Source organism: Gouania willdenowi, chromosome 14 (genome assembly GCF_900634775.1).
Source record: "Gouania willdenowi chromosome 14, fGouWil2.1, whole genome shotgun sequence".
In the NCBI taxonomy this organism is placed as follows: Eukaryota; Metazoa; Chordata; class Actinopteri; order Blenniiformes; family Gobiesocidae; genus Gouania; species Gouania willdenowi.
Genome location: NC_041057.1, coordinates 24,271,094 through 24,299,036, shown reverse-complemented (window position 1 = coordinate 24,299,036; position 27,943 = coordinate 24,271,094). Strand labels below are relative to the sequence as shown.

The window sequence follows — 27,943 nt, the reverse complement described above, 5'->3', positions numbered from 1 at the left end:
TAAGATTACATTTTACAACTGTACATATAGTTATGGTCTTTGTTTTATGTTAAACTTTAAAAATCACACATGTCCTGTATGAAATGCTTTGATCCACCAGCATTCATCACACATTATTAGGACTCTTAGAGGTGAAGTTTGGTCCAGGTACTTACGAATTACAGCTTATCAATTTTATTGGACAAACAAGATGCAGTTTTTAAATGTCTTAAAGTTCCTTTTGAAAATCTGACATGTGTACGTCACTGCTGAGTGGAGGCTTGAAGGGATTGGTCCAAGGTAGCAGAGAGGTCACCCTGGGTGACAGCAAGGGTTGCCTGCTCTGGTAGAAGGCTTGGGTCTGTCAAGATGGCTGTGGTGGTACTTAGGAGACGGAGTGAACTTAGCACCACTAGGAGAAGTACAACAAAGTCAAAGCAAAATGGATGTATATATATATATAATAAAATAAACACTGAAAACTGGTCAAAGTTGTTGGTGTTTGACTCACTGGGTCTAAGGGCAGGAAGGGAGCAGTGCTGGTCCAGCCAGGACAGAGTAGATCGACACAGGTCATCTACACTGGCAGTGGACACCATTCCATTATAGGACTCAAACAGCGGCTCAATAATGATGCTGAACTAACACTAAGTTAAGAAAGAATGGGTTTAAAAAGCAGACTATTCAATGAAGATGGGACGATATATCACCATATTAAAGTGTGACAATATCTACCGTCAATGGGATAAGTGATATCATGATGTCTAGGGTTGGGCATCAAGCATTGATTGTTCCCGGGACTAACTTTCCAATTTTCCTGGAATCGTTGACATCTATCTATGAAAGCAAGGAATCTCTGTTTGTGTGTGGCTCAAATATCTCAGCGCATCAGGATCAGACAGAGTTCAGAGTTTCAACATGACTGCTGCTTGGTTCACGGGTGTGTAGCATCTTATTAGTTTGCAATGATTCCGTTAATGAATTATTTCATGAATACAGCTTTGCAGAACAGCTCAATGTTAGAAGAAATTTGATGACGATGTCACAGCTTCTCTCAGACTCCCAAGCCCGGATAAAGAAGGGGAGTCTGAAATTTTAGCTAGCAATTCCTCCCCACATAACAGTCTTTTAATTAAATTGGATATTCTAATATTTAACAATACAGAACAAAATTGATTTATGTAATGTGGGTCTAAAGCATCAAAGTCATGAAGTAATTAGATCACAAACAGTAGGGTCTTTTACCTACTTTCTGTGAAGTGTCTTGCGATAACACGTGTTATTAATTGGCACTATACAAATAAAGATTGATTGATTAGTGAAGTAATTTTGAAATGTAATGGCCTTTTTCAATGGCAAAATAAATAACAGAAAAACAAAAATCAACAGAATAAAGTTCATTTGTAGTTCTAAATCTCTCTCTCTCTCAGCAAGCAACTTTCGAAGCCCAGTCCACCAAACAGAAGAAGAAGAAGAAGCCACCGAACACCAACAAAAAAGAATCCACCTGAAGTGTTTGGCATCACCACGTAACTCAGCGGCCTCCCCTTCTCCTCACCAAGGGGTCAAGGGCTGCCTCCCTCTGGGGGGTCCCACCTTTTCCCCCGCCGCTCCACGCTCCTCAAGCAGTCAACCTCCCCCGCCAAGCGATGAGGGCAATGATGGACGCACCGCGGGCGTGCTCGTGGGGGGTGCGCCGGTGTCAGCTGCCGCTATACTGGACTAGGCTGTACTAGTTGTTCCTTATTGTATGTTTGATATTGTGCACCAGGTTAGCACATAAAAACACTCACACCTTTTTTGAGGTTTTCAAAAACAAAGTTCTCGTGTAAAGAAAATGTATAATATTCCAAGTTCATAGATTTTGTATTTACTGTATATACTAATTGAAACCAGCCCTGTGATAAATTCTTAGTAAAGTAAAGACTATTTTATCCAGAAGACCTCTGGTTAGCTAGCTCATTTAAAACATGTAAACTTTTTGACCATGCCTCTTGAAAGAATCGGAATCTGAACCTAAATAAGGAATCAAAATCGGAACCGGAATCGTTCAAATTCAAATGATGCCCAACCCTAATGATATCACTGGGGGTTGCCCAGAGTTAAAGTAAAAAATTAAAGTGTCTTTTTTCCCTTTCCAAAGAATCGTAACATCATTGTGAACTATGTCTATCATCCCAGCCCTACCACAAACTGTACATTCACATGTATTGTGTTGCCATGGCAACTTACAAACATTTGTTTGACAATTTTGTCAACTATTGCATTTTAACCACTGCCTCATGCCCTACATCAATTGTGATCAGCTCCAACATCCCCTGCAACCCTGTACAAGACAAAACAGGTATAGATGATGAGATGAGATGAATATCAAAGCCATGGTGAATGGGCACATGCACCTGTTAGCATCAGTAAAAGCAACTAGACCAGAACCTTTTATTCTTTAGGTTTTAAGTGGACGTCTAAGCTTTTGAAAGGATACAATCCAGAACTTCCAGTTTTGCAGAGTCTGAGCATGGACATATTCTCTGAACTTCTGCCTCATGAGGTCAAAGCGTTGCTGTGTGATAGGAACACCAGTGGCTGGTAGCTGCTGCTGGCATGCACTGTTGATAGTATTGAGTCAGTGCATTGAACACTCAAGACAACAAGGCAGGCACAGAGTGATAAAGGTTCACATGCTTACAGTGGAACTAAATTCCAAAACCTTTTGTATTTGGATATGAAGTAGTGTTGTTGATTATTAAGTATTTTAATTTGGTATATTTTGTTGTATAAATGTAAGAGTGACTGCTCTCTATGGGTTAAACCCAGCCAATTACAAGATAATTTTGCTACTGGCTGAGAATGGTCGTTTGTGACATTTTGGTGACTTCAATTTAAAGATTTTTATTTATTTAGCATTGTTGAAGTGTCAGTGCTAAATAAATGTAATTGATTTTTTTTAAAACATTAACATTAATTTATTCAGTTATAATGCTTTAATTTTAGTGATGCTCGTACACATACTGTATAGCCATAAATGCAAGGTACTAATAATTGGCATAATAATTTCTTCCGATGTTTCAGTTTTCGGCCTTGATTTTCTCGTTGTCGGTTTTCGATTTCGGCCAAGAATTTTCATTTCGCTGCATCCCCTAGTAGTTATCATAGCATAGATTGTTCTTTGAATATTTTATGGGTGTGTCTTAACTGCCCCATGAACCCAGGCCAAAATCAACTTTGAGGTTTCGTTACTCTTTAAAATCTATCTCATAGTTAAACCCACTGACATTTACTGACATTTATCCATTTCTGTGCAGCAGAGGTAAGTTAACCCTGGATGGGTGCTGTCCTGTAGGTTTACAGTAGATGTCAGCAAAAAGGCTAATGAAAATTATCTAAAAGTGATCAGGCCTATGGAGGGAGCAATAATATGAGCAGATCCAGAGACAATTTTCTAAAATTAATTTAATTTAAAAAATATATATATTTTAAGACTGGAATACATGTTTTTGACTGTGAGTAAGCTAATAGAAAATCTTGCAAGCATGGCACCTTTACAAAGACCAGGTCCTGATTCAAATCTACCATTGTTTATATATGCAATATGTAACTCTGCCAATCTCGCTTGATGTGTTTTGTATTGTTTTCCTGAACTAAAAGCCATCCCATGACAGTCAAATGCAAACGTTTTTGAAGAGAGTACCACTTTAACAGTAGTGAATGCACAGGTATACAGTGACATACACATAAAGAAGCACACTTATGGTGACAACAGACAAGCATGCAGAGTCCTCACTTAATGGCTGAGTTCAGGAGCTGGATCTCTTCCCTGAGCCTCTGAGTTTCCTCATGCAGCTGAGCTCGCTCCTGCTGCATCTTGCTGATGTACTCAGCAGTCTTCTGTAGAGTGGTGGCTTTGCTGATCTGTGCCAGCAAGATAAAACAGATAATGCACAATTTCTCTAACCAGCAATCTCTGCATTACACAAACTAAATTCTGAATGAAGAATTCCTGCTTCACTTGTGTTTTATGGTGGTATAGTGCATCCAAATTCATACCAGTGCTCACTCATACTTTTAGAATTCTGCTCCACTCTGTGTCATCATACCTTAATACTGGGCTGAGAACTGAGTGTTGTCACCAGGTTATGTAAAGTGTCAAATCCAAGTTTGATGTTGAAACGCCTCTTCTGCTCAGCTGAGATGTGAGTTATCCTCCTCGTCTCTGTTTGCTGCAATGACAACAGCTCAGAAATATGTACCTTTTGCCTTACTCCTACAAATACACATTCAGGAACAGTAACTATCCGGTAAAAACTCAAACAGGATACAAAAAACCAACAACATACCTTACATGAGTCCAATCTTACATGTCCAGAGAAGCCAAGGAGAGGAGTGTCAAGGTTTGACACTTTCTCTAAGGGGTTGGGTGGTGATATTTGGCCTGGATGTGCTGGGAAATTAACTAGAAGGGACAACATTTACAACAGTAAACATAAGTTTTAGTACAATATTTTGACAATCAAAAACAAGTATTGTTTCTTTGCCACAGTAAGACTGTCCGAACAAATAAAATCCCTTTCTCCAAACACAGGAGAGCACCAGTCTGTAATTTTTAAATCAGAAAGACATCTTTCTATAAAAGCAAGGAATCTCTGTGTGTGTGTGTGTGTGTGTGTGTGTGTGTGTGTGTGTGTGTGTGTGTGTGTGTGTGTGTGTGTGTGTGTGTGTGTGTGTGTGTGTGTGTGTGTGAAGCTGTGCAACGTCAGATTTGTTTGGACTGTAATAGTACATTTAATGAATAATTTCAGAAAATTGTCTTCCCTGAGCGAAGCAGACCCACTAGAGTCACGTGTGCACCCAGAGCCAATCACTGCACAGCTCTGCTCCGGTGTGTGCCAGAGCCAATCACAGTGGCAAGCTACAGTCATGTGTGCGGCTCTGATGCTAAATAAATAGTTTTAGTTGTACGAATTTATGTCGTTTATCACATTCTACCTAAATTGCCACATTGGTACAAACTTTATTATCACATGTCCCATAGAATTAAACCAGGAAAATCGCACACGCTATTTTACTTAATTGCCAACTGCAGCTAAGCTCCCACTATATGATTCATACTTCCGATGGGCTCTGTAGTAGTTCTGTGAATTCACCGCCTCAACGTTAAAGATAAAAGGAATACGGGTTTCTAGTAATAAAGATTTTTCTCGATCCCACCGGAAAAACACAGTGAGAGTTTTTCTCACAGGCCTCGGGTGAATTTGTTTTAACCAACACGTTATTAAAGCGTGAATAAAAGCTGAAAGGTGTGAATCCAGCTGTTGTTGGAGTGGAGGCAATGTCGTGTCAGCTCATGTTTGTTGTGAACAGGATGATAGAGGAAATGTTGCTTTACACTCGTATTTGTGCCTAATTTGTCTCCCCTGTTGTTGTTTTCGAGTGATTTTATTAAAGGGAGCTACATTTTTTCAGTTTACACATTTTTACACATAAAGGAGCTTTTAATTTTGTTCATGTTAATGAGTAGGCCTACATGGACTGAACGACATTGTATAATTATAATGATGTATATACAAATAAAATAGAGAAATATACAAATAAGTACAAAATAAGCAGATTGTGAAAGGAGTGCAAATGTACGGTAAATGGATTACTGTTGTAAGAGTATTGCTGGCAAAATCATCATTTTGTGCCATTTGTTTTGTGAATATATCATGATGCAAATGCAGTTTTAATTTCTTCGACAATATGTTGTTATTCTTGGAGGCTAAATATGCTATACATAGCTCAGCATTTGGTGTCAAAATGCCAACATGTATTCGCTTTCCCATCTTTTATGAAATTTCTGTTCTTGGACATCAGGGATCATCTTTTGATTTTTGTCAAATCCAAGTGGAAAATTGCCAGATGCAGATGTTGAAAAACTTGAATATAGTTGTGAAATGCTGTCACTTTGCGTATCAAAATATAAAAATCGACATGTATTGTTCACAATATGACAGCGCTGTTGTTGGGCTGAGCAGTCATATGTTAGCAGGGTGAACAGGAGGGGGCTCAGCAAACAGCCCTGAGGTGAACTTGGGCTGAGGATAAAGTAGGAGGAGTCTGGGTCAGCCAGGGACTCACTTAAACATTAGTGACATCAAATCAAAACTATTGAACTATTGAACCACAATAGTCTTGTTTTGATTGCTTTTGGAAGGCAATTGGGGTCTTACCAGTTAGGCTGTTCATCTCTGGACCGTAGATCTGGACAGGTGACAGCTTCTCTGTCTTTGGAATAAGAGGTGTTGTGCTGGTGTGTGTGGAGCCATGGGTGACTTGGGTGGACACAGCCAAGCCTTTGGAGGAGCTGCTGTGTCCCAGAACTGAAAGGACGGCTGCTGAAGCGGCTCCAGAGCCCTGCTGCAGATGTGATGAGGCTGCAGCCACGTGCACAGTGTTGCTTATCTGCTAAATAACACAGAACGCTTGAAGGAACCTTTGAGGATGATGTTACCCTCCATCGCAGAGCACCAGAAGAGTTCACATTACGACAGAATAAATTTTACATGTCTTAAAATAAATGCATTCCTTTGTTCTCACATTTTTATTACACTCTAAAAAAATGTTCATCAATTTATGTTCAAAACACAGTAAGCCAATTTCTTGTTTTTTTATTTTATTTAGTTATTCATTATTTTGTGTTAGAGATGGGTGATAATATCAGCCTACCAATATATAAGACATACTGTATATTGCTGTTATACAGGTGCTGGTCATGAAATTAGAAGATCATGAAAAAGTTGATTTATTTCAGTAATTCCATTCAAAAAGTGAAACTTGTATAATGTATACATTAATTTCACACAGACTGACAAATTTCAAGTGTTTATTTATTTTAATGTTGATGATTATAACTGACAACTAATGAAAACCCCAAAATCAGTATCTCAAAAAATTAGAATATTGTGGAGCTGTTCAATATTGAAGACAGCTGGTGCCCTCTTCACAATACCCCATAGAAAATCAATGGGGTATTGTGAAGAGGAAGATGCGAGACGCCAGACCCAACAATGCAGAAGAGATGAAGGCCACTATCAGAGCAACCTGGACTCTCATAACACCTGAGCAGTGCCACAGACTGATCGACTCCATGCAGGGCCGGTTCTAGGGGGGTTGCAACGGGAGCAATTGCACCGGGCCCAGGCCTGGGGGAGTTTGGGCCAACGCTTGAATAAGGTTCATATCATAAATGGTCTGTGTTTAACCACCTAAAACCAAAACAAAATACTTACCTGCTCATTTATCCTCCAACTCCACTGCACAAAAACTTTGAGACAAACGCGACAATGTGCACGCAGGTTAGATAGGAGCCATAAACCATTCACAATGGAGTCTGATACGGATGAACAATAAAAATTGGAAATGAGCATTAAGGCCGCTTTGGAAAAGATGCGCTCTGCGGGCATGGATGGTAGGGACGCAGAGGAGTTGCTCCGCAGCCATAAGGAGCCTGAGCTATCTGCCCTGATTTTGTTTCCACACACCAGTGGCCCCGTAGAGTCACACTTGCTTCGTTCTTGAATGTAATCCTTCGTTTCGTCAAAACTGGACCCTCTTTGCACAGCAGGATGAATGTGTGTGCGGATGACTGTCAGGTTGATGCTGTCGTCTGCTATGCATGTGGACTGAGCACATGACGTTGCGTCATATACTTAATTGACAGCGGCAAGAGTTAACAGGAAAAAAGCCCATTTACTTACAAAATATATCAGTAGACTACATTATTATTCAGGTATGAACCCAGCAGGTCTCTCAGATCTATGGACACAGGTCAGATAGTGGAGCCCAGAGCTCACAGTAAACATGGTGATGCTGCTTTTAGTTGTTATGCTGCAAAGAAGTGGAACAAACTGCCAGCAGAGCTGAAGTCAGCATCCAATGTGAACATTTTTAAATCAAAGTTAAAGGCACTTTTTTTCTCTACTGCATATGATTGAGAGAGAGATTTTTGGTCATGTTGTTGATGTCATGATGATTTTACTAATGATTTTAATTGATTTTACTGATGATTTTAAATGTTCTTATTGATTTTAAACAATTGAATGTTTTATCATGTAAAGCACATTGAGTTGCCTTGAGTATGAAATGCACTATACAAATAAATTTGCCTTGCCTTGCCTTGCCTATTAAAATCACACAAATGTCACCCATTGTAATTTTATTATTTTGCAAATAATGAACAACTTTTAATGCTGAAATTGAAAGTCAAAGTCCTTGCATATTAAATAAGTCTGGTCAACCAATGAAAATATTGGTCGACCACGACGGCATCAACCAATTAGTCGAACTAAACAACCAAAGTTGGCCCTAATTTGAAATATATCAGTCTGTGTGTAATTAATGAATATAATATACTAGTTTCACTTTTTGAAACTTGTATATTTTGTGCTTTTGAGTACAAGCTTACCAAAGGACTTGGAGATGATGACCTGTGACCTCTGATTGTCACAAGTGATGAATCAAACCCCACTGCTGGTTTTCCTAGAAGCACAAAACTTAAATTAACAACTTTATTTAATACAAACATAGTAATAAAACTGTGGGTAACTTTGAGGTTCTAATTAGTTTTAAGAAACTAAACGACTCACGTTCATGCCCACTGGAGGAAAGTAGTTTAGCTAGGCAGCTTGTGTGCGTGGGGTCAGAGGCCGGGTGAGCAGCAGGTTGGGGAGCGCTGTCAGTGGAACTAGCGGTCCTTGTTCCTCCGGTCTTCTGCTCGTGCTTCTTTCTGACCCCTGCATTGACCATTTGCTCTGGGACTGAAAAGCAGTATGCTGGTGTGACAGAGGGCAGGGCTATGTTGATTGGGTTGGACAAAGCAGCTGAGTATGAAGTCTGACAGTATGGCTCTGGAGGGTATTTGTATTCCTGAGCCTGCTGCACAGAGACAGGAGCCCCAGCACTGGAGGTGGTGTGAGTGATGACAGTGGACGTCATGCTGGCTGTTGTGTAGTAGCCAAATTTGTGGCAAAGCAGTGGACGCAAAAAAGGGACACTGGATGAGGCTGGCTGATCGGTGCTGGCTGGAAAGGAAACTGGTGCATCATGGTATGACGAATTTCCGTATTGTGTGACTAATGATACTGGGCCAGATGTACGATAATCACAGCACTCCTGGATCAACCTAATTGCATCAGTCCGAGGAATGGATGCAGACAACTGGGAAATACTTTCAGGGGACAGGTTGGCCTGGAAATAAGAGATTCAATCAATTAAGATAAAATTACAATAAAAACTGCATTGTCCTGCAGCAGGATTAGTACCTGAGGCATCTGTGTATCGATGAGTTGCTGTTGAACTGTTTCGACAGGGGGAGGAACTGCTGAGAATGATGTGCTGGATGAGCTCTCAAAATAGCCACAGTCAGCAAAATCTGTCTGCTCAGTAGACTGACTTCGGTAGTTCATAAAGATATCTGAGAAACACACAGGCAGATTGTCAATAAACATTAGTAGAGAAACCAACTACAAATCCAGTAGTTTGACCAGTTAATAGTTTTAAAATATAGATGATTTGTTTTTAATCTAAATGATTTGTTTCCAATATAATACCACATGAAGCGCTGATGGTGACCACACTGCAATACAAGGTTAAAGCTGAAGGGGAGGCTAAATTTGTTATCTAAAGACATAGTATAGGCCTCATAGATTAATTAATCGAAGATCATTTGCTCGAAAAAAGATGTAAAAGATTGAAATTGCCACTGAAAAGATTGTTTTCATCTCCATTGTAAACACTCTCTTATTGACGTTGTCAATACCATTTTTTTTTTCCTGGTTTGTTCCCGGTATTCCCAGTGATATCACCTCACTCCACAAGACATTCATTTTTGGCCTGATTCGAAGTGTTCAATGTAAGCCCCAAAATAAACATCCGCCATTGTTTTGCTACAACTTTCAGTCCATGAAAACACCATAAATGTGTTGGGAAGTCACATTGGCAGAGATTTAGAGGCAAACAAAAGAAATCAGAGTAATGCTTGGGTTACATAGAGCCCCTACACGTTACGAACGGCAAAAATGTATTGTCATGACAGAGTACTTCACATTTCAATGCCACATACGACGTAGCACAAAATATGGCAAGAGCCAGTGGCAAAGTTAGCACGCTCTATGACGCTCGGTCACAGATGTGGACCATCACAATACAGTACGCGGCACCATGAAATGTGGCAAATGGGTAAAATTTGGCTCCACATAAACCCAAATTCTGTTAGGAAACTGTTCCACCCAGTCTTTTTATGGGGTTTTGTAGCCCATTGACATTAAGGGTAATAACTTTGTATTCTTGATAAAGCATGAATGTATATAAAAGCTAAGTTTTAAACATACATTTAAACACTGCATGACCTGAACAGTAAAACATCTGTCTGCTAGTGAAGGAACAACATACCATAAACAAACATTCAAACATTGTGACTTCCATTTTTGAAGTGTGAACTTAAAGGCAGTTGGGGCCCCCCTTCTTATGGGCATGAGTCTCTAACAAGTGATAATCAGAGCACATCAGTGTGGTGATCGCCCCCAGATAAGTGGTCAGTTTTAACATCTAATCATGACAAATAGAAAACGCATTGTCATTTATTATTAATTACCCCAGGTTACTACCAACTCTGTAGTCAGTTACTCAAGTACTTTTGTGAAGAAAAAAACAATGTTTTACTAAACTCCATCATTGCGTCGGTACGACCTTAATTTTTCCTGGATGTTTTTCATATGCGCTTCTCGGCCCCCGGCGGTTGTCTCACTCCGGGTGAGGGCACAGCTCCTGTAGAGGTCTTCTCTCTTTCTCCAGCGCTGTCTATGATCATTCCTCTCTTCTGTAGCTCCTCTCTTGCATGTAATGCGCTGCTGTAGATGATCGGTCCAGTGTCGAAAAACACGCAGAGTTTTGCAGGATAGAGCATCTGGAAGCGCAGCCCTTTCTCCTTGAGCATCTTTCTGATTGTGGAGTAGGCTTTTCTTTTCATGACAATCTCTTTGGGCTACTCTTGTTAAAAAAACAACCTGTTTAATTTTCCAAGCAGAGCGGAGCATTAGTTTCCTTGGTTTTGTATTCTTGGAGGTAAACCAGCAGGAACCTCAGGTTGGCACCGGGTGGGGGTTTGGCACCTAGGGACCAGTTGGATGTTGAGGGTGTTGTTTGGGAGGGACAGCTGCGATTTAATAAACCTTTCTATAAAGTCTTGTATGTTGTCGGCCCCCTCGGGAACTCAGTGGATGCGTATATTGTTTCGCCGTGAGCGAGCCTTCAGGTCGGTGAGCTGAGCTTGGACTTTCTCCTGCAGCGCGTATGTGAGGGCTTCTCTGCTCTCTGTATTTATCTCCTCCATGTCTGCGACCCTCTGCTTGGTCTCTGCGACCTTGTCTGTGATTTATTTCATGTCGGCAACCACTTAATTTAGCTTTCGACCCACCTCTTGTCGAAAATCTCCCAGTTCTATTCTCATTAAGTCCATAGTTTCGGTGAAATCTTTCTTTACCTCCGCCCATGATGCATGTATCTCGGCAATGATGCTAGCCTGAATAGCCTCCAGAGCCTCGTGCTCAGACTCATCTTATAGTGCAAAGTGACTTTTGTATTTTTCAGTCTTATAAATTTGTTGGGGGAAAATTGACCCTCTGGGAGCTTCTAGCTAATGCTGCCATTCAGCTCAGTGCCATACCCGGAAGTCCACACATGACTTTTTAAATGAAGTTTCAGCCCTCCTCACCCACATCTCCACTCTTTCACCTAATGTAATTTTGCTGGGTCATTTTAACATACACATGGAAAATACTGCTCTTCCTCTCACCAAAGACTTCTCATCATCCCTCAACAGTTTCGGCTTCCACCAATTCTCTGATTTTCCCACACACATAAATGACCATCCCTGGATTTAATCTGCTGCACTGGTATCACCCCCACCAACTGCACTGCTGATGAACTGCATATTACGGACCATTTCCTTCTCTCATTCAACATCACTCCCCGCCTCTCCATCACCAAGCATCTCCTTTTGCAACATTAAAAACATCAACATGGACTCCCTCTGCTCCAGCATTCAACAGTCTAAGTCCGGACTCCTCTTCCTCCCCTGATGAACGGGTCTCACAGTACAATAATGACCTCACCTGCATTCTGAACTCACTTGATCATGTCAAATGACGTTCTGTTTTCTTTACCCGTTCCTCCTATTGGTTTACCCACGAACTGCGCACCCTGACATCTTAAAGTCATCAGCTCGAGAGGCTTTACATGAAATCTGGTCTCACCATCTACAAAGACTTGTATACAGCTCATTTATCTCATTACAAGGACTCATCTCTCCTGCTAAATCTCAATATTACTCTGGTCTCATCTGCTCAAATGCTGGCAATATCAGGACACTTTTCTCTGTTTTTAATAGCACCACTCAACCCCCCGACACTTTTCCCTCCCACTTCTACTCCTCTGATACCTGTAACTCCCTCCTCTGTTTCTTCATTGATAAAGTTAATAACATCCAGGAGCATTTATCACCCATCACCTCTCCCTTCCACCGAACCTCTTCAGCCCATGCAACCCTTTTCCTCCTTTAAATTCCCCCCGTCAGAAATCTCATCCTCATTAAAAAATCTAAACCCTCTTCATGTCAGCCCAATCCAATCCCCACTGTCCTGGTCAAGTCCTGCCTTTCTTCTGTGCTTCCCTTCATACCAGCCATCATGCACTCCTCCCTGTCCACTGGATCCATCCTCACTCTCTTTAAATCTGCAGTCATCACCCAAATTCTGAAAAAACCTGGTTCAGACCCTAATGATTTCAATAACATCCGCCCCATTTCCCACCTTCCCTTCATTTCAAAATTTTTAGAAAAAATTGTCGCCTCAACTTTACTCTCACCTCACCCGAAACTGCCTCTATGAAAAATTCCAATCCGGTTTCCGTCCCCTCCACAGCCCTGAAACTGCGCTCATCAAAATCACCACTGACCTCCTCATGGCAGCAGACTTAAATCTCCATCCTCATCCTCCTTGATCTGACTTCAGCCTTCAACACCATTTCTCACACCATCCTCATCAATAGACTCTCTTCCATTGGCGTCACTCACACCTCCCTCCACTGGTTCCACTCCTACCTCTCAGGCCGCACTCAGTTCATCCAACTAAAAACTTTCACTTCTCAGCCCTCCCTCGTCACTTCTGGTGTTCCCCAGGGCCCCTTTCTCTTTATCATCTATCTCCTTCCACTCGGCAATATCTTCAGAAAATTCAGCATTAGTTTTCACTGCTTCGGGGATGACACCCCAGCTCTATCTGTCCTGTAAACCTTTCCCACTGCCTTTCAGAAATTAAAAACTGGTTCATTTCCAACTTCCTCAAATTTAATTCCAATAAGACAGAATTCCTCCACATTAGCACCAAATCTATCTTTTCCAAAACCACAGTAACTCATTCTCCCTCACCACAGACAACTCCACCGTGTCTCCCTCCCCTCAGGTCAAGAGTCTGGGTGTCATCCTCGACAGCTCCCTATCATTTCACTCTCACATCAATAACATAACCCGGTCTGCATACTTCCACCTATGCAACATAAATTGTCTCCGCCCCTCTCTCACTCCTCACTCCACTGCCATCCTAGTTTACATTCTCGTTGCTTCCTGGATTGATTTTTGTAACTCACTCCTTTTCGGTGTCCCTCACAAATCCCTCCATAAACTCCAACTGGTCCAGATCTCTGCAGCCTGTGTCATCACCGGAACCCCATCCTCTGACCACATCTCTTCTGTCCTTCAGCAGCTCCAATGGCTCCCCATCAAATTCAAAATCAACTTCAATATTGATTGGTCAATATTCACTGATAGAAATTTCACAATGGAACAAGGTGGAAAACAAGCAAATAAAACAAATTTCACTCAATGCGAGGTGGTGGTATTAATTGTTGTGGTGGACACACAAAGGAGAGATTGATTTGGTGACACAGTGCGCCTTACAAATGCCAGAAAGCCTGAAGAGCTTTGCATTGCCTCAGAGGGTTGGACTGTGGCTGAGGTGAAAAAGAAATAGTCAGACATAAAAGTGGAGGCGAAAAGGCGTATCGCTCTCCATAGGAAGTGCATCTGTGCAATAGGTGGTGGAAAGGCCACACTAGAGCTCACCCTCCAAGACCAAATGCTGGCGGGGATCATTGGGGAATTCCTCGGTGTTGTAACAGAGGCGGGGGGGACACAGGTGCACCAAATGCGCCGGAAGCATGGGATTAATGTGCATTCTCTTGTTCCAAATAATAAAAATGGAACGCAATTCACAATAGTTTCATTTCAAGAAAAACAATGTTTTTCTTCAGTCCCAGGGTCTTAACTGGGTCGGTGGTGCTGTGGCCGGGGGCTCCACAGTACCTCGTCCTCACGGACACGGTCATGCAATAGGTCTCGCTGGTCTCTGAAGATCCGCTCTATCCGGAGTCTCCCATGTGCCACGTCCTCCAGCAGTGCCGGATAAGCCACTGTGTGTCTTTACGCATTGTGAGTGCGTGCTTTTTTTATAACAGCTACAGATGTTGCAGCCAATTGATCAGCAGTTTTGCGCAATGATCATGTCATTTTAATTGCAATTATTATTATTATTATTATTATTATTAATAATAATTATATAAAACTGTATTTTTAGACACGGGCATGATCACTCACCCCCTGCAGCATCAGTATAATCGTTTCCTCCTCCTCCATTTTTGCAAATATATCCTTCACATTACAGTATATGTAAATCGTCCCAATTTGCTTTATATAAATCCCAAACGTTGCCTACAAGTGGCATACGTTTTTCTTGTACCTACGCAGCATTTATAAATTAGGCCCCTGGTCTACATTTTACTGTTTTTTTTACACACCTGCAATTATGCACGTATCTCCTGCGTGTATTCTCCCATCCAGACTCCTGACACGCCCACCACACATAAACGCGGGTAAGTAATAATAATAATAATAATACACTTTTTTGTAATGCACTTTATATTTGATGCCAAACCTCAAAGTGCTACAGGATTAAAACAATACAACACAGCATGTATAAAAAGACAGGACTAAAAAGAGGCATTAACTGTTAAACTAAGTTTCTGTAAAAAGGTGATATTTAAGTTGATATGCAAGTCTGTGAATGAAGGTGGTCTGAAAAGCTTCATTTATAAGGAGGCGGACTGGGCCATGATGTCGTCTTTTTGGGGCTGTCTGGAAATCTTGGAACATTTTCCTAACACTTGTAATTATCATTGAAATCCATAAAAATAATAAAGCACACTTTTAATTTGGATAATAATTACCCTGCTAAGTATAGAACAAATGAAGAGAACTACTCTGGACCTGATTAAATGTGAAACATTAAAAGGTACCTGTAGTGAATTTTAATTACAAGTTCTATCAAAAGACGGTGTATAATTTAAAAAGTTTAGCAAGGGAAAGTTTGTCAAAAATGCTTGTGAAGCCGCCAAGAGCACTAAGAATTGGACTTTCGGGGGGGGCCATGGTCAGTGACATTTTTCCTCGGTAATGACACTGTCATAGGATTGTGATTGGCTAATCTCGTGGTATTGTGTGATTGGCTGAGCTGTAGTGTTTTGGTCATGTGACACATTGCCGCAGATAAACATATCATCGGCCAGCACTATGTTACACATAGGGACTTCAAGTATACAATAATGATTATTTCCAGTGATTAGTAAAGCATAGTGGAGGTTCCAATCATTAAAATATTCTACTTCATTTTGCAAATGGACTTAACCTATTGTCACGATTTATCCTTAAACAACTAACTTGACCAAGATAATTAAAAATTAAAAATGTTGGAAAGAAAGCATAATTTGAGTAAGCAAGACCTTCTCTAAGCTCCAACCCCCTCCTACCCCTCCTCACCCTCCCATATGCTCTCGTCGGGGCTCACTCCTAAGCCACTCACATCCAAACAAGACATGAAGGCATCTGATTCGTTCTTTCAATTCGAAACGAATGGTAGAGATCGGTCAGATTTATTACAGAATTCTAGATGCTAAAGAGGTAGGATTTTTTTCATTCCTTTTTCTGTATTGACTACTCTCAGGATGGAAGGACCATGTCACACATATTAACAAAAAGTGTTTCTGAACAGGATTGCAGATTCCATCTATCGAGTAACTTACCAACTCAAAGTTTAAACAATGTTAAAAAAGCAAGTGCGGCTTAAAAGGTAAAGGAGGGCTTCAGAAAATGACCTTTTTTCTTGTTAGTTCTTTTGAATATACAGTATTAACACACAACCTTTAGTTAAAAAATCTGGTCATTCTACAAACATTATTGAACAAATAATTAGAAAAATTGACAGAGATTACCTGGTATATCCATGAAATCATCCAGGTTGGGCTGCAGTGGAGTCAGGCCTGGCTGTATGATATCAGCATTGCTCATGTGAGCTGAAAAGAAATTAAGTATTACTAAATATCCTATTACACTGCATGTTTGCTTTAGAGTCTTGATAGTTAAGCCAATTAACCTAATTTCAATAAAGACATTTTTATACTGTGAGGTACAGTAACATATTAAAAAGTGAACTGTAAAACCAAAGAAAATGTCCAGCATTTTCTTAATTTTAGCTGTTGATGTTTCTTACGAGCACTGAATTCAGGAGAAATGCCTAAAGCTCAGTGTGTAACTTGTAAATAACTTGACTCACTGTTGTGTCGATCACTGGCCCAAAGACAGGGTTTCTGTGTCATGGTGAAAAGGGTGTCAGAGATATCCGAGAGAAGGCAATCCAAGTCAAACATGTGAGCCTCCACTGGAGCAGCCTCAGGCTCCTGATAGATGAGCTGGTCCAGCTTTGACTGGCAGATAGGACCCTGTGTAGAACATAATTTAAGACTCCAAACAATTATTCAACATCTGAGGAAATACAGGTCCACCCTGAACGATCCCTTCATCAAGGCTTCAAGTACCAGGATGGAAAATGACTAAATGGATGTTAGAGTTTGGTCCTTTAATCTTTGTATACCAGCTTTTGGTCCCAAGAATCAAGAAAAATGACTAATTCATTAGAAAATGAAAAAAATATTTCATAGCAAAAAATAATGCTAGACAAATGTTTTGTTGAATAGAGACCAATACGTCTTCCTTTCTTTTCTCCTCTACAAGCCAAAAACACCTCACAGAAGATGAAGCTCCTGGTTCAGCTTTTTCCTTCTGCCTCACTACTTCACTTCAAAAACTGATGCCACATTTATAGGAAAGCCCAGATTGAGCTAGAAAGTTTTTTGATTACGTCTGTGCTCACGGCATCCTATATGTGTGTGTGGGTAGAAATGAGATAAGATTGTTGTATTCTTCATGTGTGATTGTGTCTCTATGATTATGTGTGTGTGAGGAAAAGGAACTGTGCAATATTGTTCAAAAACACTAACCCCTAGCAGGTAATCACTGGGGCCTTTTATTATTTTATTTTTTTTGCTGTCTCACCATTTCAATGACAGCGGCAGCCTTTTGTCCGTGACCTAATTCTGAGAATTATACACACGTGCATTCAAATTGGGGGACCATAGGGCCACTGCCAGAACAAAGTGCTGTTGCTTCAGTAAACACTACATGCATGTGAGTGTCACACCTGCCAGGGTTCCTGTTTTACTTTGAAAGTCCCGCTCCTTAATTCACTCTCAGCTACTTCACTCCCTGTTACCAGCTGTTTCAGACCTGTAATCAGTTCCCTCACCATTTAAGCAGTTGTTCTTCCACCAGATCTTCACCAGATTATCTGTGTCCCATGTCCAGTAATCCAGAGTTCTCTCCTCATGACTCTGCTGTTACTCACCCTTGTTTCATGTTTCCTGGTTTTGTCCACTACTTGCTGATCTGCTACCTCAATACCCTTGGACTGACCTTCCTTCAGCCATCTTCTGGCTGAAGGAAGCCTTCACTTTGACGCCAACCCTCATTCAGCTGAACCCACAACTGCAGTTTGTTGTGGAAGTGGAGACCTCTGACAACAGAATTGGGGTCGTGCTTTCTTAACAGTCTCCCAACAACAACAAGCTCCACCCCTGGCTTTCCCCAGCTGAGTGGAATTGAGACGTCGGCAACCCGTGAGTTCCTGGCTGTCAAGGTGGCATTGGAGTGGGGTCACTGGTTGGAGGGAGTCCAACATTCCTTCGGGGTGTGGACAGACCACCAGAATCTCAAATGTATCAGGATGGCCAAGCTACTCAACCGAAGTCAGGCTAGATGGTCTTTTATTTTCTCTCGTTTCGAGTTCACTCCATCCTATCGTCCTGGTTCCAGGAACGTCAAGCCTCTTTCCTGCATTGACGAGGTCCAGGAAACTGCAAAGACTCCGGCCCACATCTTTTCCACCTCCATGGTGGTAGAATGTGGTGGGCCACTGAGTCTCAGGTACGCTGTCAACCACTGGTCCCATACCGGAAAGGTTGCCTGGTAACTCGGCACATCGTGCACCACGCACATTATCCGTCAGAGCTTGTGGTGGCCTACCATGGAGAGGGAGGTCAGTGAGTTCACCTCTGCCTGTTCCATCTCTGCCCAGAATAAGGAATCCCATCAACGCCCTGCTGGTCTGCTGCAACCATTACCTAGGCCTTGCCGTCCCTGGTCTCTGGACTTCATCTCCAATCTCCCACGATCAGAAGATTACACCACCGATCGGACAACAGTAAATTGGTTCTCTAAAATGGCTCAGTTCTTACCATTGACTAAATTGCTGTCTGCAAAAGAAACCGCATGTGGTACGGTTGCATGGTTTCCCGTATGATATAGTTTTCAACAGATGATGAAGAATTTATTTAGTGTCTATACTGTATTTGCACATTGACCAGTATGTTTTTTTATTTGACAGTTTTTCTGCTTTTTCATCGTTAACCTCTTATTAAAGGTGAAAAATTACATTTGAAATACATGTATTTTAATTCATCTTTTTTTCTCCTGGTCCTTATTTTGGATAGGTTAAAAAAGTGATAAATCATTATTGATATCAACTGATACTTATCTTGATATATTTTCCAGCCATATCACCCAACACTAATAAAATGCATGTGCAACATCATGTTCTCCAGCCATGAGCCCCAGAAAACCAACTCACTCACACACATACCAGGGAGATGGACACACAGCGATAAGTAGTCGCATAGGGCTCTATTCTCCCATGCGCGTAACTCAGAAAAGCTGTGCACTATTCTCCCCCTGTACTTAAGTCAGTCACTGCGCACCTCCATCCCAGTCACGCACCCTGGGTGGAGCAGCTATTTTGACACTGTGTATAATGTAAAGTCATGGTTTTATCCACTACAAAAGTAAATAACAAGTGAAACATTGATGACAGATGATGTTGATGACAACTAATCATTTCTGAATGCAAAAATGTAAGAAGTTAATAAAACCAGGCTTTCCACAAAAACAAATGTTAATCTGGCGTTAATATGAGGGGAGAAAGAAAGCAGTAATCTGTCCAAATCAACCTGTTACATTGTTTATCAACAAAGGCATTTAAAATTAAAAGTGCATTTTATCATTTTCACAGATTTCAAAGACATTTACAAGCATTGGGAAAACACCATGTTCCCTGATTTCTAGACAGTCCAAAAATAATGACATCACGGCCCAGTCCGCATTCTTTGCTTCAGACCACCTTCATTAACAAACTACATGCTTTTGGTTGCTTTAAGAGAGGTGGGCGTGTCAGGAGCCTGGACCAGAGAATACGCCGAGGAGAGAGGCACTTAACTGTAGGCGCTTAAGTCCAGACTGGAGAATAGGGCCCACAGTGCGCGCGCACACAGAGAGACAGGGATACGCAGACGGTGTGGCTATACATACAATACACACGCTTGGGATGCAAGAAGGCCGAAAAACATATATTTTTATTTTCTATATCTCCATGATATTTGTATATTTGTATTATATCATACTGGAATGAGTGCACTTGTATTTATTCCTTATTTAATAACAGACTTTTTACAATCACTTTTGAGCATATTTCAATTTAAGTGTTCTGAGACAACGCTGAACCTCTTCTTCTTCTCTTGGCTCTGTATTTGAGCTTTAAAAATCCAGGAGCGTGATGCTAGATTTCAGCCAATCAGAGATGAGCTGTTTTGGGCATTACTATTGGCTGCACTACTGAAGTCAATGCTCGTTCACGTACCATCAATAGTGAAAGTGCGATGGCAGACATGCCAACAGAAGTCCCCGTCGCATCGTAAAGCACAGCGGTTACACGGCAAAGCAAGTGGAAAAAGTAAGACTGACATGGTGAAGCAACAGTTTAAATGCACAAACGTTCAAGTGGAACGGACTCAACAGAGGTCAGAGCGGACTTTAAAAAATTACCTGCCCCAACCCGAACCGAGATTAATTGATAATTTCTTCACCAACACCAGGGTGGTGCATCTCTAGTGTACATGTATATATGTATTGTATGTTTATGTATATGTTTGTTTATGTATGTCTGCATATATGCATATATGAATGTATGTGTTGTGTGTGTGTGTATATATATATATATATATATATATATTAGGGTTGAACAATTTTGGAAAATAATCTAATTGTATTTTTTTCCCCCAATATTGCGATTGCCGTAACCGTACTGTTACCGTGGCCCAATAACCGTGATGCATACCGAACCATGGGAAAACTGTAGCGTAGCATCCCTAGACTCTATTGAAAAAAAAGTCACAAAGAGCTCCACAGCTGTGCACGTTCACAAAAACACAGGTATCATTAAAGATTGAATGATCATAGAGATCACTATCATTAATCGGGAGCTTTTTTATTTTCCTTTATTTCCTCTCAATCTTTCCTTTCTCCTGACCTTGGCGTCACTGTGGCTTCGGCAGCTCCTCTGTCAATAAGCCTTGCTGAAAGTAGGTCAGATTTGATTAAACTACATGAAGCTTTGCTTCTTTTTCATCCAGAAATTGATAAATAAACTAAAGAAGTGATGAGGTGTTGTTGCTCCACGTGTGTCAACAACCCAGAAATGCCAGGCTGTGACGCATGACATGAGAAGGATGGCCCTGTTCTGTACCGTTTACTAGCTGATGAAGGTGAAACTTGTTTTTTGTTGCTGTAAATTTAAAAGGAAAAAAAAAGAACAAACAGTTTGATGAAAAAAATTTTTTGAAGCTATGGTTATTAACTCTTTACTATTGGTAAATAAAACATAAATCTAAGAAAAAAGGTTGTGAAAGGTTTCATATGCCGCTAGAACGTTTGTTTTGATCTCCACTGAAGACTGAATTTTTCTTGATATTTGTTTTGATATTATGGAAAAGGTTTCTCACATTGCAATCCTGTAGATAGATGCACAGAGGTGCTTTTACTTCATTCTTACCTGATCTTAAAGTGAAACTAATACAAAAAAGTTGTTAAGCAAATCACTGTTCTCCTTATCTGGCGAAGAAACATAAAAGATCATGGTAATGGCAAAATAAGCATCAGCAAATGTTTCACCCAAAATGTGTTGAGAAGTCATTTTGGCATACTTTTTTGGTGTAAATACAAGACATCACAGTAAGGAAGAAGTCTCTGCATCCGACTACGGGACTCCACATCCCGCAATGCACAAAACCTTTCAATGTCGTGTTTACAGCAGAGATCAAAACAAACAAATGATCTTTGATGTACTGATCTATGTGGCCTACACTATGTATTTATCTAATAAAGATTTTTTTCTCCAGCAGTTTTAAGGAAGCCTTTGAATTAGAGGGTACATTTGATTGTTGTCGCTGCAGTTACAGAGCCTAATTAAGCTAGCTGCTAGCAACTCCAATGGCTGCTAACAGCTCCAATGATATGTGTCTATATGGGCCTGTTCATATATCTCATACATCCATTAGATACAGTCAATGGATAAACCACTTAAAAAGACTAATAACAGGCGATAAAGCACAGCTACAGGTAAATAGACATGTTTTAAGCTCCTTGAGGATGCTCAACTCACTCTTTTCTTGTAGTAAATCCTCCACTTGTGATACTCCTTGATGACGACCTCTATCCTTCTCTTCCAGTAGCTGCCCTCTAGTATGATGGCCTGTTGACATGACAGCAGAGAAACACAAAGCGTAACCCTTACCCGAGAGCTTATTCAACACTCAACATTAGAAATTAAATGTGAAGTTGTAAAATAAAGAGGCTTTGGATTGAAAGGAGTCACTCACTTCAGGCTTTCGATGAGCATCTGCCTCTGAGCCTTCCAGTGGGGTGACGAAGCCACACACCGGGTTCTTCCTCTTCTCCACATCTAAGCAGTGTAGACAGAGATTAAACTTTTAGAGCTGCTGAGTGTATCAATAAATTCTGTATATGCATCTTAACCTAAGTTGCTTTTATATAGGTTCCATGCAGCCGAAGCTGCATGGAACCTGTAGTTATTCTACATGTTCTTCTTCTTCTGATACAATCCTACTTCCCATGCGCAAACAATCGCTAAATTCTGAACAAAGGTCCATGGCAGATTGCCTCAGCTGCAAAAACAGGCCAATCATCCTTAAAGGTGGCGCTTGAGCCAACCTTTCAAGTTCAAAATTCTGAAAATTCACAACAAATCAACCAAATGTGATACAAATTTACAGCTTTCAGCAAAACATAGCCTCAACACTGAAAGAACTCTTTTACATGCAATTTTATTGCAAATTATTAAGTTCATCACTCCATTTTTATCAAAAACTGCAAAATCTACTAAATTTATCTCCTACCACAATTTTTGTTCAATTGAAACCAAATTTTCAAAAAAATTAAACTACTGTCCATCAAAATGTTTGACTGTAAAGAGTAATGTTAAGATATATTTGCAAACACTTGTAAATGCTCATCTAAAAATATAACAAAGTTTTAGAGTAGATGATGTTTGGAAAATAACAAAATTTGATCTCAAAAACTAAATTTTTTTTTACAGCATTTTGAATTTCCCTCTTATGCTACCAATGTCAGAGTCTGTTTAGTTTTGTGTTTAGCCCTTATGGTCCGCTTTAGTTCTGTTAGTCTTTGTTTTGTGTAGTTTCATGTTTCGTTAACTATTGTCTTTTTGTGCTTCCCAGGGGGGTATTGCACAAAACCAGGCTAGGGGACAAAGCCTGGAATAATTGGCTATCCTGGATAAAATTATCCCCAAGTCGGATGAACGACAGCAGGCCAAGTTTATCTGGGAGAAGTAACCATGGTGATTGTGTCTCTTTAGCTAACCTGGTATAGAGGAGATTAACAACCAGGATAAAGTTATCCCAAGTTTCTTCACCCAGATATTATAACTAGTAATTTCATTTGTCAGTTGACTTTTGGTTTTAATATTTTTTATTACCATAGTTTATACAGAAACAGGAAAAGAACATATAAAAAAGACAATATTTGAGCAATGAAAGTGAGAAGGCAAACGGTTTATTAGGAATATTTTTCTTATTAATAAAACACCAACATGAAAAGTTTCAGAATAATCTGACTTTAATCATTATGCCTTCAATGTTACTGACAGAAGATCATTTTTTTTGGATTTTTTTTTTTTTTTGTTAAATGAATGATCTGTTCTGTTGTGCTATTTTTTCTGTTTAATTGCATTTTGTCTCGTGTTGATCATGTATTGTAATCAAATTATTGCATAGCACCTTTTCAAAGTATTTGTATGACCCACATTCATTGTAAAAGAAAAGAAGACATTTAATTTTCGAGCAACTTTAATTATTTATTTTCAGCTTACAGTGTGCACTGTAACATACAGTTCTGTGATTCATTGCATTGGTGGTTCAGTGGTAGAAGTCTCACCTTGCATGCAGGAAACTTGAGTTTGAGTCCCAGCCAATACATTTTCCCTTTTTTTTGTGAATGTCCCCTCTGGGGGATCAATAAAGATCTATTCTATGAGAAACTTTAAAAAAATGAATACATCTAATAATCAGTGATTATTGTAAAATTATCAGCTCCACCTCCTCTTAGTGTAACTGTAGCATTTCACTTTATTAATTCTACATTTTAGGGCTTCTTACCCATTAAAGCGGTCGGGTATCGTCTGCTAGCCTTTCTCTCTCCGTTTTAGCAGCGCTGGTGTTGCCTTGTTTCCGTATCATGTCTTTCATTTCTTCATACGTTGTTCGGCAGGTGTAAACAAAGCTGCGTGTCTGTGATTCATTCTTTCATCTGTGATTTTGTGATCAAATTCATGGTCTTCTTAAGAAAGCCATGAACACCCACTTATCTCAAAAATCCACACCCATCCTGCCTCAGCAAACGTGCAACCAATTTATCTAAGATAGTGGTGACCAGACTTTGTCTAACCACGCATTCTCATTAATCCTGGTTGTATTTATCTGACTTTTGTATAATACCCCCTGGTATTCATACTTGTGTCTCCACTTCCCAGTGATATCAGTGTGTTTGGGTTGAGTGATTAGCGCCCTCATGTTTTGTCCCCAGGTGTAGCTTTCTCCGTTCCCAATCAAGCTTCCCTCACTATGTTTGGACACAGAATGATCACTGGTTCATTGTGAGTGTTACCCTCCTCGTGTGATGTGGCGTTTTGTCTCCTGCTCCATGTTTTCCTCGTGCCTTTTTGGATTTTGTTTTTTGTTGGCTTCTGCATTAAACATGGACTCTGCTGCTTCAGTCTCTTTCTGTGCTTGGGTCCTCTACCACCTCATCAGGCGTGACAAACAATGGAAAATTGGTATTTTTAAACATCAGTTTTTCACTAATGGAGCCAATAAATCATTGTTAAACACACATTACCAACATCCCATGTTGTCTAGATGCAATATGTACATTTTTGGATGTGTGTCTGAATAACTGAATTTTTGACAACCGTTCTGCCTTTAAAGGCTAACACAGGGGTGTCAAACTAGAACAGTTCAATCACAAGTGGGTCGCAGGTTTTAAGTGGGAAAACTAAAAATGTCAACATTAATGTACCCAAATTTGGACATCCAGTTACAAATTAGACAAACTATGGAAGGCATCAATAATATCTAAGCGATAACAATTTCTATTTAATTTTGGGGAATCATTGGAGAAAAGATTTAGGATTTTGGAAAGATTTTGAGTTCTTTCAACAACAATTTACAACTGAATTGTAATTTACACAATGATTCATGTTTTCTCTGTCATTTTTGTCACTTCCTCTTGCCGGCTGTATTGGATGCTTTGAAGGGCCAGATTTGGCCGCCGGCCCTTGAGTTTGACACATATGCTCTAAGAGCTGCTATCTTGCACACATTGGTAAAGCTAAGTGTCACATTTGCCTATTGCATATTAGCTTAGTAAGATAGAGGATGTATCTTGGTGTTAATGATTCAAGCCTCAGCTCATGAAAAATTGCTATTTTTGCTTAAAATGGCCTGGCTCCAACTATTGCTGCGAAGCAGCTATACAATGTAATATTTGTTTGTCCACAGTTCCTTCGTCAAATCTAGAAAGATGATGTTAGAAGCAGTGATGACTGCAAGTGATGCGTGTTTGACTCACACTGAATGAACCAAGCTCTCCAGATGGCATTGTTCAGACGGATCTTATCCCTCCACAGCAAACGCAGGCCTTTAAAAGATTTCCATTTAGGGGAGACTATTTTACCGCTGCAAGATGAGAGGAGAAACATTTACAGATGACATTGTTGGAGTAATCATTCAAACAATGTTATATAAAGGGGAAAAACAGACGTCAGATATGCTGAGTATACTTTCTATACAAACAATAGAAAAGCATCACAGGGCTCACTGCCTCTGCTGTGCTGAAAAAGCTGTCCTGATTTTTGACAAAAAGTCCTAATCAGCAAATTCTTAGTACATTAGAAGGCTGTTTGCCCATTTCTCCTCACGTTCCATTTGCTTACTGAGCACTAAGTAAGGCTTCCTAATGCAAAGTGCTCAGGGAGTTGCTAGGAAACATCTTCAAAATGCTTTTAATGTGCTGACATGACAGCATTTTAGTCTGTTAAAACTGTACCTTTTATGAATGGTATACTGCACATAACAGACTATATCTGCTGTCACAGGACTAAAAAAAGATGAAATAGAACTAACAATGACAACGTTTTAGGATTCTGAGGTTGTGTATTCTCTTATAATATATTTTTTTAATCAGCAGACAGTAACTTCTACTATCTTCTCTAGAAAAATAGTAATGATCTTTTCGTTGACAAAAAAAAAAAAAAAAAAACGGGGGGGGGGGCTGTTCCGTCATTTCAGAAGCTTGTCTCCCTTGGTTAACTGTTAACTTTTCTGGCCTACCAACAAGATTCAAAGTTCAGCTTTCACCAAAGATTTTCCATGCTGTTGTGCAAGAGGCCTGACAAGATAACTACTCAGCCACGAGTGCGACTCACTTTGCGATTGACACTAAATAAACGCAGACTTCTTGAAAGCAGCTTGTATATTGTGTAACGCAAAAACTGCATTATAAACAATCATTTTCCTAACACACATTTGTTATGACTACAAAAGTAGTTTGTTCTCAATTAAAATACATAAAAATTGCATCGATAAATGCTGCTGGAAACGACAGCAAAACAATAAAAGAAGTTTCCTCTCTCTCTGAAATGTGTGAAATTCAAGACTTTAAAGGGAATTGGTGGGAAAATAAATATTAATTCACTGTGCAGACCAGGCCTTAACAATAACATAGATTTGTCTTTGTTTTATTAAAGATGACCCTGACACTGTTTCAAATATGACAGCTTGAAATGATGATTAAAGTTTTATAAAAACTTTATTGTAAATCTCGACTATTGTGACTGAGTTTACCTGCCGGGCCAATGTTTAACACCAAATAGTAAAGCAGGAACAATCAAAGGGGTGTGTACTGTGTAGACCTCATAAAATATGTATTTTAAAAATGTGGTAAATAGATTAAATCATTTACAAGGTACATTTTATTTGTTTTATGACAGCTTAGGTTTGTAGATAAGAAAAGGTCAAGTAGGCGAGGCAATAACTCAGACGACAAAGCTTTATTTTGTAAATGCTCTATTACATATCACATCAGTCTGTGAAAAATATTTTGACTGTTAACATTTAATTCAATAGGGTTAGGGTTAACCCTAACCCTGATTCTGAAAATGAAGCTAAAGCCTCAACCGCTCTTAATACATAGCAAATGCCAGTAAAAATTTAAGGAATGTCCGCCATGTTTTCCATTACATGATGTGTAGTAGGGCTGAACGATTGATCACATTTACAATATTATCGCGATTACATAAAACACAATTTTCTAATCGCATTTTTTATTTTATTTTCCTTGTCCTTTCTCATACTGTCCTGTTAAGTTCAGAGTTTACAGGTTTCATAAAATGTGAAGTTAGTTAGATGTGTTGAAAAGCTAAAGCCAGACAAATTCATATTTCATATTGATTTAAAGATTAAATAAATCTGAAATTGTTTTGAAAAAACATGAAGCTTTTAAACACAAGTATTTGCTTTTTGCCAGAGTTTAGTTTCACAAATGTATCAAGAATCAAAATTTTTGCAAGTTGTGCAAATCCATGTTTTTGTCTGTCAAATTATTTTTCGATTTCTTATTTTATTTTTTAACTGAAATTAAAGACAACTCTATTTGACTGTTCAACCTTCTCATGGTTTTTAAAATGTATTTGTATGGTCTTGTCGTGGTCTACCTGTAGGCCAGAGACATGCACTCGAACAGGCGGGTCAGAGTGGGGTCGATGCTCAGGCTCCCGGAGCTCAGCGGGCCGCCGCTTCTCCTCCGCCGAGCCGCAGAGTCGCTGTGCGGGGACGAGACCATGAAGTGCCCGCTGTGGATGACCTGACTCCGGGTAAGGAACACCCTCGGGGCCGGCTCGCTGTCGGACTCGGAGGAGTCCTGCAGGTGACCGTGTCCCTCACAGCAAACCGTGTGTTTGTCCGCCATGACAAGGACAGAGAAGTGGACTGTGCTGTCCCCTCAGCTGACCCTCAGAAAGGACCCTATCGTGTGTGTGTGTGTGTGTGTGTGTGTGTGTATTGT

The 27,943-nt window shown here is 40.1% G+C and overlaps 1 protein-coding gene across 5 annotated transcripts; it reads right to left on the bottom strand.

The window, feature by feature from the left end:
• On the bottom strand, positions 1-27,903 carry mlxipl (MLX interacting protein like). Of its 5 annotated transcripts, none has more exons than XM_028467449.1 (16): positions 27,594-27,903; positions 25,451-25,557; positions 22,162-22,244; positions 21,945-22,034; positions 16,674-16,839; positions 16,333-16,413; positions 9,276-9,427; positions 8,601-9,201; positions 8,420-8,493; positions 6,186-6,420; positions 4,314-4,429; positions 4,074-4,196; positions 3,761-3,888; positions 2,462-2,585; positions 491-620; positions 1-403 (listed from the first exon to the last, which is right to left on the bottom strand). In XM_028467449.1, exons 1-16 carry the CDS (start codon positions 27,845-27,847, stop codon positions 243-245), a joined length of 2,625 nt encoding a protein of 874 aa, XP_028323250.1. In that variant the 5' UTR covers positions 27,848-27,903; the 3' UTR covers positions 1-242. The 5 variants fall into 5 exon arrangements, 4 of the variants coding, with proteins under 4 accessions (XP_028323250.1, XP_028323252.1, XP_028323251.1 ...); XM_028467451.1 differs by having other exon boundaries at positions 1-391; XM_028467450.1 differs by having other exon boundaries at positions 6,186-6,417.
• Positions 27,904-27,943: the final 40 nt, after the last annotated feature.

Excerpts from the sequence above, each read along its gene's own strand:
- mlxipl (XM_028467449.1), bottom strand. The coding sequence starts at position 27,847 with ATGGCGGACAAACACACGGTTTGCTGTGAGGGACACGGTCACCTGCAG. Across the intron at positions 4,430-6,185 it reads AGAGATGAACAGCCTAACTG|TTAATTTCCCAGCACATCCA; the intron begins GTAAGACCCCAA and ends TGTCCCTTCTAG. Across the intron at positions 404-490 it reads CCTTCCTGCCCTTAGACCCA|TACTTCTCCTAGTGGTGCTA; the intron begins GTGAGTCAAACA and ends TTGACTTTGTTG.